General features: G+C 43.1%; 2 protein-coding genes across 2 annotated transcripts in view; both read left to right on the forward strand.

Moving 5' to 3' along the window:
• Positions 1-12,995, forward strand: part of LOC132973014 (hepatoma-derived growth factor-related protein 3-like) — a 210,786-nt gene that overhangs the window by 55,968 nt on the left and 141,823 nt on the right. The gene's annotated exons all lie outside the window — the stretch shown is intronic.
• ccdc102a (coiled-coil domain containing 102A) overlaps positions 1-12,995 on the forward strand; it is a 66,841-nt gene that overhangs the window by 22,496 nt on the left and 31,350 nt on the right. Inside the window, exons 2-3 of the mRNA XM_061028793.1 lie at positions 11,250-11,725; positions 11,863-12,249. Coding sequence (XP_060884776.1) covers positions 11,363-11,725; positions 11,863-12,249 — 750 coding nt within the window. The 5' untranslated portion in view covers positions 11,250-11,362. The remainder of the gene's footprint in view (positions 1-11,249; positions 11,726-11,862; positions 12,250-12,995) is intronic.

Here is a 12,995-nt window from a genome sequence, read left to right on the forward strand (position 1 = left end):
AAATATGTGCGAAGTGGCTTCGGCTGCAACTCACTAATATTTTAACAATCGATTAATGGAAACTGTTCAAGTGATATGGAATTATAAATGATTATTCAAATTTAATGTTGACAGGCTTTGCTACATCAAATAGCTTTAACAGGCCAGGTGCTAAACCAAAGAATACAAACATGCTCTACAACGTGTGGTTTTTGCTTTCCCGCACTATTCACTCTTACACTATACAAACTTTAAGATCAAACTGATGATACTTTGAATGAAGGACTTTAACTTCACAGTGTGGTAGGAGTACTTTTAAATACATGTTAGCACAGAAGAGCTACAGGTTTAACCAATCAAACAGCTTCTTTATACATCTTTATAAAGGGAGGCCTTGGCCTTCAGAGGTTCTTGATATTATGATACCGTACAGATTCCAGCTACTCCCTGCTCCGCCGGGCAATCGTTAGCTCGTTAAAGCTTGTTTGTCCCGTCTGCTCTTCATTTCTCTGATGCTCCTCTTGATCACTGACGCACATATAAACACACACACACACATACAGACACACTGCTCTCTGCCTGCAGCACACACACATCTCTCCTCTATCGCTTGTATTTTTTTTAAGGTTTATTTTGGGGCTTTTTTTGCCTTTCTTGTAAAAAGATAGGACAGTCAGGATAGAGTCAGAAGTCAGGGACAGAGAGAGTGTGGAGTGACCTGCGGGAAAGGATCCACAGGTCGGACTCGAATCCAGGCCGCCTGCCCAGAGGACCACAGCCTCCTGAAATGAAAGAGGGGAAAGGGGAAATATCATGGATTTTGAATTTCCGACATCGTGGCTGAAGATCTAGAGGCCGACCATGGTTAAAGGCTTTATATTTTTATTTTTCACACTTAAATATAATATAAATCAAGTATCTCCTCTGAAAATAACTCTGTGAGTCATGACTGTCTACAATGGGTGTAACACCCGAGTCCCACTGTCTGTGATGTTTTCAGAGTTTTCAGAGTCCTATCTTCACTTTGTTTACATCGCCCGGACGGCCGGCTGACTCCTCCCCTCGCGTATAAAAGTTGTTTAATTGAGGGACTAGAGAAAAGAAGAATAACATACTGTACTCACTGCTTAACTGTGTTTCTAGATCACGCTCATTTCAGGTAAATTTACATGCAGTGTGAAGATACGAGCATCATAAAGATCGCTAGCATTAGCATGCTAACACAACAATGCAGGGTGAGTTGTTTTGGTTTCATGCTGGTGCTCAAGGGGCGACATCTGCTGGATCAAAAAATCGCATATAAAGCCTTTAAATAAGAGTGAGAGTCATCTGAGACATGTTGAGCACTGCTTCAAATGACTAACTGTCTAAAACAAATGGAGCCTACAAGTCTTTCTTCTTTTCTTTCACTGTGGGGTTGAACCTTATTGGCCCGGCCGTCTCTGCTCGGCACTCCACTTCTGGAGCTGAAACTCAGTCAGAGGAAAGAGAGACACACTCTGACTCAGTGCAACACGCACAGCTGGACGCACACATGCACAGAAATGTTGGAGAGCAGTTGGGGAAATCCTCTGGCGCACCACGTCGTATCTCTTTTATTCTCACGTTCACATATCTGCGCTCTGAACTTGACCACCTTGTCTGCCGTCTGTGTGTTTGTGTTTCGCTGTTGGCCGTGACCCCTCCGCTCACATCTTGGCTGTTGCTCAATTTAACTGAGTAAACAGATATTTGCTTTGACTCATAACTTGTGTTGTGTGCGTGGTGCAGTGGGGGAGGGGACACTGATTCCCAGCACCGACTAATGATTTGTGTGAATTGTAGAATTTACGAGAGTTGAACATTAGTGAAATGATGGGCTGCATAGCATATGGCCAGCGAGGACAGATGTTCTGTCAAAGAGTTTATTATCCCTGAGGCTTGACCCCGGTGACTGGCGCTTTATTGGCCCCTGTGATGACAGAGGGTGGGGTTCACATTGGAGGATGGGCTAAAACAGAGGAGGAAGACGCCAACTGTGAGACATGAGGACTGAAGAAGAAGACGGGAAAGTAGAAGTTGAATAAAAAAGGAAACGGGGATAAAAAGAAAAAGGGATACTTATGTTTGGACCGCCCACAGAAGATGTTCTGGTGAACTGAATGAAGTCCCAGAGGAGATCGAGGTAAGAGTGAGAGTAAGAGTATGAAGTGAAGTAAAGAAAAGTAGTGACTAGTATCTTTGTCAGGTGTTCATGTGGGGACTGCTGTCTGACTTCATTCCCTTGTCTTCAGTCTTTGGTGGATGAACTGAAGCTGTGTTTTTCTTGACGTGATCACAGAACAACATCTCACACAAATGTAGGATTTAGTTGTACTTTTTTTTATTTCTCTGTGAGTCACTATATGCTAATTACTAACAGTTCTAAAACCCTCATACATTTCAAGCAAACAACTTTGGCCAGCTGCAGTAAATGAACCTCATTCCCCCCCGTGATTGTGTGAGTTTAACAAAGTGACTAAGATTACTTGTTTAATACTCTGTAATGTTTCTGTGACAGCCAGAAAAAAACGTCTTGTGTGTAAATTATACGCAGAACTTCTCCAACACGTAGGCTATGTCTCTTCATAACAGATGGATGGAGGGGGACGAGTTCTTCCTCGAAGTACGGAACAAGAAATGCAGACCGCACTGGCGATGGTTAACTTTAGTAGGTGTTGGTTATGTGAGCTTGTTTGTCTGTTCTAGGTCTGTACTATCATCAGCAGAAGGGATGTTATGATTAGCAATGATTAGACTGTGATGTCGTCATCATCATCATCATCATCATCATCATCATCATCATCATACTAAAGTATGGATTATTCTATAGGTCTTAAAAAGTCTCAAACTTGATTTTAAAAAGTGTTCATCTACTCTGATAGTCTGACACAAACACATGTCCCAGTGTCGGCTGTCGTCTTCTACTCATCCTTAGCAGTTTGATTTTGGATCAGACAGACTCTCCGCTGCTCTTCAACTTGTTTACTTGTTTACTTGTTTGGATGCTCTTGCACTACTTCATCAATAAAAAAATCTACAAAGCTACAAAACACAAAATTTGATTCAGAAAACAGAGACTGAAAATGTAGTTAAACCACAAACACTGCTGTAGTGTCGTTGCTGCCCATGGCTGGACATTTTTCCTATATTTTGATATGTTTCCTCCTTTTTACAAATAATTTACAAGTTAAGTCCTGAAGCATTATTTTTTCATAGAATAGAATATAATTACTTTATTGATCCCAAACTGGGAAATTGTGGTGTAACAGCAGCAGGTTATCAGAGCTAATAAAACAATATAAGAATAGATACATAGTAAATAAGCACTTAAAATATTTTTTTTTTTAAAAACAAGATTTAACTTAACATTCTTACTGGTTAAAAAAATGAAAAATTAAATACAGCATTTATTCAGGCTTTTCAACTGAATGTAAAAATACTTGATGGAGGTAAGAGGTGTAATTTGCAAAAACAGTGATGACAGTGGTAAATATGTAAAAACAATATAAGGGGTTCTCCAGAGCTGTGCAATCAAAGATATATATGTTAAAGTGCAGGAGTGTAGATACGTTATCAGTTGAAACTATTCACTTTAATGATGAGCAGTCAGACGATGTCGTTAACTAACTTTCATATCACCTAGAAAACAAATAAGAAGCTGCTGCCCCAAAAGTCTTTTGTAAGTTTCTGCTTCTACTCGTGAGAAATTGCGTCAGGGTTCAGCAACAAAGTGCATGTGGCAATCTGATGGATTAAAGTATTCTATAATAGCATTGTTATAATGAGTGTTCATGTATTTGGTCCCTCATATCCTCCATCAGAAATGCTTTCAAATGGCATTACTTCAGCTCATCAACTCTCTCACCACATGTGAATACTGTTTAGTGACCATAGTGACCTGAAAAGTAAACGAGTGGCACGGGTTGAACTTCTCTTTTGAAGTCTCTGCAGAGTTATAAACTTCCATTAAGCTCGGTGACTCACAAAAGACCGAGGGTAGGGATTCAGAATGACTGCTCTATCAGATTGTGGCTCTGCATCTGTGCTCAAGTTCTTGTTGGTTACCCGGTAAATCATGTAAAGAGTCACAGGGATGAAATTGCTGCGATTGGCTGCATGTCAGCTAGCAGCACTGGGGCCCCATCCATCAGCTTAATGATCAACTGATCAAAAATAAATTGTGGCTTGATTACTCAGCCAGAGACATTAGTCACAGTGCTGGCAGAGGACGAGGAGAGGGGGGACGTGGGGAGAGAAACAGACAGAGATGATGTGTAAAAGCACTGAATGATATGTGGTCTCCTTCTGTCTTAGTTGTGTTTCAGCGTAGTCAAAGGACCCTGTCAGTGTCAATACACAACAATAGAGGACCCCTTCCTATGTGCGATTATGCATTTATTAGGGGTGTTCCTAGGCAACTCATTTTAGTTAACAAGGAATTTAAACTCAGACTAACCAACGAGTCTTGAGGTAAAACACTGTTCATTTATTTCAAATTGTCTCCTAAAAATGTTATGTGGTTTTCAGAGTGTGGCTAACGTTAGCATTGCTAGCACCTTGAGCCTTTCGTTCCTCCTTTCAGGTTGACATCAACACGCCTGTTCTGAATGTGGTTATGTATTACTCCAGTTTAGGGTTGCAAAGGGGTGGAACATTTCCGGTAGATTTTCCAGTAAATTTCCAGAGAACTTTCCATGGGAAGTTAAGCTGGGGGATTTTTGGAAATATTCCAACTTGTATTAATACCATACATCAAATTTTTTAAATATATTACCCCCATAATATCATCAAAACTTACTTCACTTAATGTAGTCCACGGGATAAAATGTGTGGCTTCAAAAGTCTTGTGCTCTGGGCTCAAAAGTGTGGTCCATTGTTCTAGAAATCATGATGGAGGAATGCCCAGTGCATGTAGGGGGCGTGGCCTCAATAACCCTGCAGTCAGCAGTGTGCCATGTGCATGTGATTGAGGAATAGCATCGATATTCAAGTGTACTTGCATGAAATCTGGTTCTTTTAGTCATGCTAAAATATGTTTTCACCAACTATATTTAAGTTTTCTGTTTCCCTGTCTCAAGTTTGAAAATTCCCGGTTTATTCCCGTTAATTACCATAAATTCCCGTAAATTCCCATGGAAAGTTTCCAACTTTGTAAATTCCCGGAATTTTGTAACCCTACTCAGTTGATATGTCAGTTTAAGCTGACACAGCCTTTATACATTTGATCTCCATTTCATTCATCAAACCGCGCTGCTCCTACGAGATCTGCTCACTGTGCTTGTTTACATCCAGGTTGTAGAGCAGGAAGAGCAGGCCCAATAACCGGAGCAACAGTCTGTCTAAACGTCTCCAGCATTTAAACACAGAGGGCCAACATTTAAAAATATTATTTCCTTAACGTGATTGTAATTTTGTTGCCGCCCAGCAAGACAACGTTGAACTGTTTAGTCGACTGAACACATCCCTACCATAAAATATTCTGTGGTTTAGGCATGTTAAAGCTTTGTAAACTTCAGTGTTGTTAACTGACGTTTATGTACCTGGTGTGTTGCTTGCTTGGTTTAATTGCTGCCACGGCATCTATTTTTGGACCATGTGGGCCACACCGCACACCTGAGCAGGTTTTGTTTGTTGTGGAACCTTTTGCTTCTCAGTTGCAGGTTAACAGGTTCACACAGCCACATCTCATCACAGGCTGCAGAATATCCAGAGCAGGGTCAGGGTGTTTGATTCAAATTCAAATTAGTTTGAGAATATTTCCTCAAGTAAAGGCTTTACAGAAAAAACAGACACACACACACACACACACACACACACACACACACACACACACATTCTGACACAACGGAACTGGAGGGTAATGAAAAGAGGGAGTTTGAATGCAAGTTACTGCAAGTTAACAATGAATGACACAATCTTTGACACATTCCTACATGGATGTATATACAGCATTACTGCTCAGTCCTGTCAGAGAGACAGATATTCTAACACACACTACTCCCTTCATCTGTTGCTCCCTGGCTGAGGAGCTGAATGTAAATCATGTGTGTGTGTGTGACTGTGTGTGTGTGTGACTGTGTGTGTGTGGGTCCTATAGGGCAGAAGGCGGGCAGACTCTTGGCAGTAAATAATGCAGTGTGTGAGTGTGTTTATGACCGAAGGGGAAACCCTGTCAATAGAACCCTCTCCATTACCATCTGCTGTGTTTAGACAGCCCCCCCCCCCCAAACACACACACACACACACACACACACACACACACACACACACACACACACACACACACACAGGCCCCTCCCTGGACACCCTCAGATTTCTGTTAGGTTCTCTGGTCCAGAATGACTTTTCATTTGAACTCAATGTCTGAATAAGTCGAGTTAAAAAGATGGATGTCAGTGGTGCAGTTTGATACGCTGCTCTCTATATTACAACCACACGTTACAAAGAAGAACACCGATATCCACAAAGCAACTGATTATGAACAGCGACTGGCAGTAAGTTTGAGGTAGGGACACTAAAGACACGGCCACACACTCTCAGAGGGATGGATGCGAAAAAAAATGCAGATAATCGAACCTGTTCTGAAAAAAATAATGACAGACCAAAGTTTCTGAGTCAGTTTGCAAACATGACAGACAGAACATGAGATCCTATACTCGACTGACTCAGTGTACCTTAGTGTAGTTAAGAGTTATGTCACCTTTTGGTTTTTGAAGTGGTGTGTAAGGCCAACAGATTGTAGTTGCACATGCTCATCTCAACGTTCAATCAATCTGAAACAGTTTTAACCAATTAAGAAATGAGCTCCTCGTTTTTTTTTTAGTACAGGCTGCAAACATGTCTGCTGTAACAATTTGCATTTTAACATAGGACCTAATGAGGTTTCCTTCATTAGAATCTCATTTCAGTGTATGAGGTTTGGAGCTATGATTCAGGAACAAAAAAGGAGGTCGAGGAGAAGTTACAGATAAATGTCCTCACCCTCCCACCTAAAGCAGTGGCATATTGTTTGAAATCAGAAACTTGCTACGGTGTATTTAGGATGCCTAAGGATGTTTTTTTTATTCAGCTTTGCTGCGGTGATATTAAGAGCCCAAAGCCCAATGTGAAGTCATTTAAAAATAGTCACTAATTTGCAGCTGCAGGGCTCCTGTTATGTTAAATACGGTACAGCTGGAGTTGGCACTGCCGTACTTTTGCAGGGAATTTCATAACATTGGTTTATTTTTGTGTGATGTGATTTTATACATTTACATTTGAAATCGTCAGCATTGTTGTCCTGAAGATGAGGAAGTTTTCTTTCTTAAAGGTTCAATATGTAAGATATCTACTGAGTTAAATCATAAAATGATCTTACTACATCATCAGACATTAAGGAAACATGCCATGTTGAAGTGCTGGCAACAACGCAGCAGCCAGCATGTCCTCGCTCTAAGTTTAGATTCTCCTGCAGACTTTTTTTGGTTTTTGTTTGGACCAGAGACGGTTTTAAGGCACCCTTACACAGCCGCTTTGGACGCCCCTCACTTTGCCAGATATGAGAGCAGTTATCAGGTCAACAGGTGTTGCAGCGATGGAAGCGGGCAAGAGAAGTGGTTCAGATAGAAGTGATTGTACCCGACCTAAAAAGCCTCTGCATGTTTCTAATAAGCTCCACGAGCAGAAACGTGCTCAAACTAGGATCAATATTGGAGATGCTTTTTTGCAACATTTTGATCATGCACCCGTCTAGTTTGTATAAATGGTGTATACCTTCTGCAGAAATTGTGTATTTCTTTAACTCCCCAACATTATTTTATGAAATGTTTGAAATGCTTGTTGTGCCTGTGTGAAGCACTTTGACTTCCTTGGTGTCTGAAAGGTGCGTTATAAATAAATTTGCCTCGCATTGCCCTCCTCCGGGCAGGTGGAGATTGCTCTCTTCAATGTTATGACTTTAGACTGCAGTACCCATTTGAAACACGAGGTGTCAGAGTTACATATTGCTCCTTTAAAAATATGGAGATTTCTGAATACAGTGTTCTCTTTAGAAAGAATGTGTGCCTGTCTGAGCTTGTATGAGGATGCTTTACTGGCCTTCATTCAGGAAATGTTTGAGTCTGGTGAGCTGGACTGAGCAGACCGATCGTGTCCCTAAACGCAGCATCAGACTGACGTGATATTCTGATCACGGCTGCCCTCAATTACAATCGCTGATTGGATCCATTCATGACTCATCCACAGTCTGTTTCTGTAGCTCTCTGTCTCGTAGCTGGGCAGGCGTCTCCTCTTTATAAGCATGATCTGTCACTACGATGACTTCAGGCTGCTTTTCATCACGTGCTTTATGACTGTGATCTTGTACTGAACCTCCAAAATCATCTATTATGACACCCCCCTCTCCATCAGCTCCTGACAGCCTTTTCTTTTGTCTTTCTTCATTTTAAATATGTGTTGTTTTTAAGAGGACAGCTTGAGAGAGACACTAGGGGAGCACATGCACCAGATGGAGTCAAACTGGCGACCAGTGCATTAAAGGACTGTAGCATCTGTACATGGTGCTCCTGCTCTAACTGAGTTAATGCAGCATCCCTGACAGCCTTTTCTGTGGTTTGAATTACATAAGCCCCGTTTCCACCGAGCTGTCCCGTATGGATCAGTACAGTCTGGTTCGGTAAAGCCTGATCCTGTTTTCTCGTTGGCTTGTGGTTCTTTGTTACAAAACGCAATGAAGCTTTGTTTCAGACGAGGCTGTGAGGATAAATACAGCCGTCCTTTATTACCGCTGTCGCACGGGAAGTGACGATTCTTTCGACCAATCAACGGACCGCAGTGTTTAGCTCCACCTTTTAGGGTCGGATCGGTAGATTTGGCACCCCAACAGAAGGGTAGCAAAAAGTAGGACGGTACGGGACGGTAATCTGGGGACCTTTGCCGACGTTTGATAGTGGAAACGCCACAAAATGCGTGCCGTACCGTGAAAAAAAACCGCTTGGTGGAAACGGGGCTATACATGATGGGGAGCCGGTGGCTTAGTGGTTAGTGCGTGCCCGTATACAGAGGCCGTGGTCCAATTTCTGACTCCATCCACTGTCCTATCTCTAGATAAAGGCCCCAAAATCCCAAAGAATAACACAAAAAGAATGTACACTCATGATGTCATGTTGCCTCAATTCACAGACCACAGACCTCTTTTTAAAGATCTGTGACCTGTTCTCTCAGTTTTACTAAAACATGACATTTATACCTCTCTAGGTGGCACTTAATTTTTTTTTTTTTAATGTGACTTTTAGAAGCTGTTAAAGATGTGTTGGTAACAAGCCAATATAACTCACCTCTGCATGGAAATGCCATTTTTATTGGGTGTGTTTTTGCCTAAAGCATTTTCATGAAAATTCATTAACAATTCAAAATTCTAACCAAGTTAAAAAAGATTTCTGAAGCTATGTTATCGACCTGAACTCCTTTTATGTCCGCGGGTACTGAACATGATACTGTACGTCCATAAAACAGCATGAAGTCATTACATGATGTGACAGAGTGGGCTGCAGTGATTACATCTAGAAAAGGACTGATTGGTTGGGATTTAAAGATGAGACGATGAAAACTCAGTTTTTCGACCTTTCTCACTCTCGTCTCGGGGGAATAGAATAACTGGGAGAAATTGCTGCTATCTTGTTTTGACACTGATAACATGTCACTGCCCAACACTGACAGTTTGAGCGCTTGGACATTTTTCATAGTTTAAGCCTCCACTATGCCAAAAGCTGCAAATCTAAAGCTGCTTCATTTCCTTTCCCTTTCTCCTGCTTCCTTGGGAGTTGTTCCCATAGCTCCTCGGGACCTTCCTCTGCCTCCTCTGGAGGGAAGCGAGGAGGCAACAGGGGGAAGGGAAGAGGGAATAAGCAGAGCTTTTCTTGGTCTAGATTTTGCGGTTTAACTCTGACCACATCCCGAGATGGCATTTTCTCAAAAGCATTTTTCAACCTAAACCTGGCACAGGCAGTGGTGATAAGATCAGCACTCATCCACAGATATCTGACGGGGAATTCAGTCCTAACCGCGCTAATGTGTTTTTATCAAGATAAGGCTTCAACCTCCAGTGTTGAAAAATGAAATGCAGAAGTGCAAAAAACCTGCAGTTCTTTGAATGTCCACTTGAGGCTGTCTACAAAAAACTTGGAAGTCTCATAAACTATCAGCACACACTAAACCGGGTTTTATACCTCACATGTTTTGATCTTATGAAGGATACGAGTTGTGTATAATTAGGGGCGTGGCCAGCTCTTTGCCTGTCGTTAGGTTGACTGAAATGGATGGGCTTTCTAAACAGCCCTTCAGAAATGAATGGGTGATGTCACTGAAACGTCGTCCATGTTTATATACAGTCTATCATGAAGAAACACCAAAGACAATTAAAGACACTGTGTATTTTGCAAATGATTTGAGAATATGAAAAAGATGGTGACCACGCCATGAATACTACAAAACAGATAATGCCATAATTGAAAGTCGTTTTGACAGTTCAGACCTAACGTTGATGATAAAGGAGTTTGTCTTGCACCACAGAGTCCGCCCGATGTCCGCTGTGTTGTCGAGTTCTCAGGCGTCTGTGTGTTGCTTTAAGTCTCTGTAGGTTTCTGTAGGAGGGAGAGAACTGAGAGGGGGAAATGATTTAAACAGAACTGAGGATCAAGAAGGAGATCCTTGCACAACTTTTGCCTGGAGTCAAAGAGGTTTTAGTGGAAACCCGGGGAAGACGGAGAGAATGACTGATGAGAGCGCCTTGCTGAGAGACACAGATCGGATTTTCTTTCAGTCCTAGCTTTCCCTTTGGGAGGCCGGCTGGAGTTAGCTTTGTTCATGTTTCAATTAGATCCTCAGACATTTGTCAGATACTAAGTGTCTGAGTGTGTTACTGCTTTTCTCTCTCTGTTTTCTTGTGCCCATTTGTTCTTGTTTAGCTTGGAGCTGATATTTTGAAGCAGCAGAAGTCGTTTCAGTCTCGGTCCTGTGTGCCAGCTGTCCGGCTTCTCTTTGGAGTGAAACGTTTTCGAAAGCAGACGAGGACTTTTCCTCCCCAACGGCAGTGTGTCTGTCATTGATTTCCTCCGAATGTGTTTGTATTCATAAATTAGATTATTTATTTTTTTGATCAACGTTGAATTGTTTAATTCGTCCTCTCTGCACACGAGGGCAACAGATGCACACGCAGGTTTTATTTTCTCCTGCAAGCTGAGTGACTTTTGTTTCTGTCTTTCTGTCTTCAGGCTGATTTTTTTGGCTGCTGAGGATGATTTTTTCCTGAATATCGCCGCCATCTACTGCCCTCAACCTCCCATCATCCTCTTCACTGTCCTCACCCACACCAACTGCCTCCATCATGAACCACACCCCAAGCCCCCACCTGTCAGAAGGCGGGAAGTCGACCAGAGGGGACATACTGTGCAGCCTCGGCCTGGGCTCCGACAGGGGGATCCGCTCTCCGGACAGCTTTACCCACACCCCCAGCCCCACTGGAGGAACCCCCAGCTCCAGCCCCCCGCTGCTGCTGTCCCCTGGCCTGGGAAGCCTCGGGCTGGGTTCCTTGGGGGCCATGTGTGAGGGAGCCGGGGCCGACTGGGAGAGCAGGGAGGAGCTGAGGCTCAGGGAGCTGGAGGAGGCTCGAGCCAGAGCCACTCAGATGGAGAAGACCATGAGGTGGTGGTCGGACTGCACGGCCAACTGGAGAGAGAAGTGGAGCAAGGTGGGCTGCCTACTTAATGTCTCTCGTCTTTTTGTGCACACAGATGGATAACTCCTGACTTCTATAATGATGAATATCTGCATTTAAACATTTGAGCCCATGTTTTGCAGACATCGCCTAATTTTGTCACTTTCCAGGTTCGTGCGGAGCGTAATCGTGCTCGTGATGAGGTACGTCAGCTGAGGCAGCGGCTGGACACCATCACCAAGGAGCTGACCAGCGTTCGGCGGGAGCGGCAAGAGCTAGCCTCAGAGAACGAGACCCTACGGCAGGAGACCCTGCGCCTCCGCGATGACCAAACGGCTCCTCCTCCTCCGTCTGCCACCTCTCCATCCTCCTCCCCGGCACACCCGTCCTCCTTCTCCTCCCCATCGATCCCCCCGTCCTCCCCCGCTTCCTCCTCCTCCTCGCAGGTCATCACCGAGACCAAACTGGACAGGGTAGGGGAGGGGCCCCCGGGGTCTCCAGAGCCAGAACCGGTTCGGGATGTGGACTTGGACAGACAAAAGATGGCTCAACAACAGGTGAGTGTTTAGATCCTCTGGTGTCATGTGAGGAACAGAAAAACAAAACTAACATGATCTACAGCTTTACATATTATTACATCCTGGTCTCTCAGGCCACTTTGTGACTTTGGCTTCGAAATGGAAACATCAGTCTGTGTGTTTGTCCTTCAGTCGGTCCACAACTTTCTCTCAAGTCTTTGTCATGACGAGCAGTTCTGCACGCTGATCCAGGATTTAGCTCAAGATGCCACTCTGCCTAAATCAAGAGGTTTAAAAACAAACATGTTAGTTCAAAAAATGGTCTGAATAGTTCATATCTTGATTGGCATAACTCAACCGTTTTTACTTCATGCAGAGTAATACATAATATGGGGCATGACAACACTTGTGGAAAAGATAAACAGTGTAATGAAGACAAGATGGTCGCGCAACTGGAAAGTAACCGTGCATGAACGTGCATCACCGCCCGACAATCCGGTGAGTGATGATGCTTGTTGTAATCCATATAGCGCCCTCTGCTGGTGAAAGAGAACTGCTGGTTTAATACAGTGAAACTCAAATGAAATGCTGGTTGATTGGTCTGTAAATCTAGTGACATCAACGCATATCTGTGATAAAATATCTGATACTGATAGTCACTGGATATCAATATTGGCCGGTATTATCGGTTAGCCGATTAATCGGTCGGGCTGTGGTTAAAGGGATTTGGGATTTTTTTGCCCACAGACTAATACAGACGGATTAATAAATTATATTTTACCTCT

Source organism: Labrus mixtus, chromosome 1 (genome assembly GCF_963584025.1).
Source record: "Labrus mixtus chromosome 1, fLabMix1.1, whole genome shotgun sequence".
Classification (NCBI taxonomy): domain Eukaryota; kingdom Metazoa; phylum Chordata; class Actinopteri; order Labriformes; family Labridae; genus Labrus; species Labrus mixtus.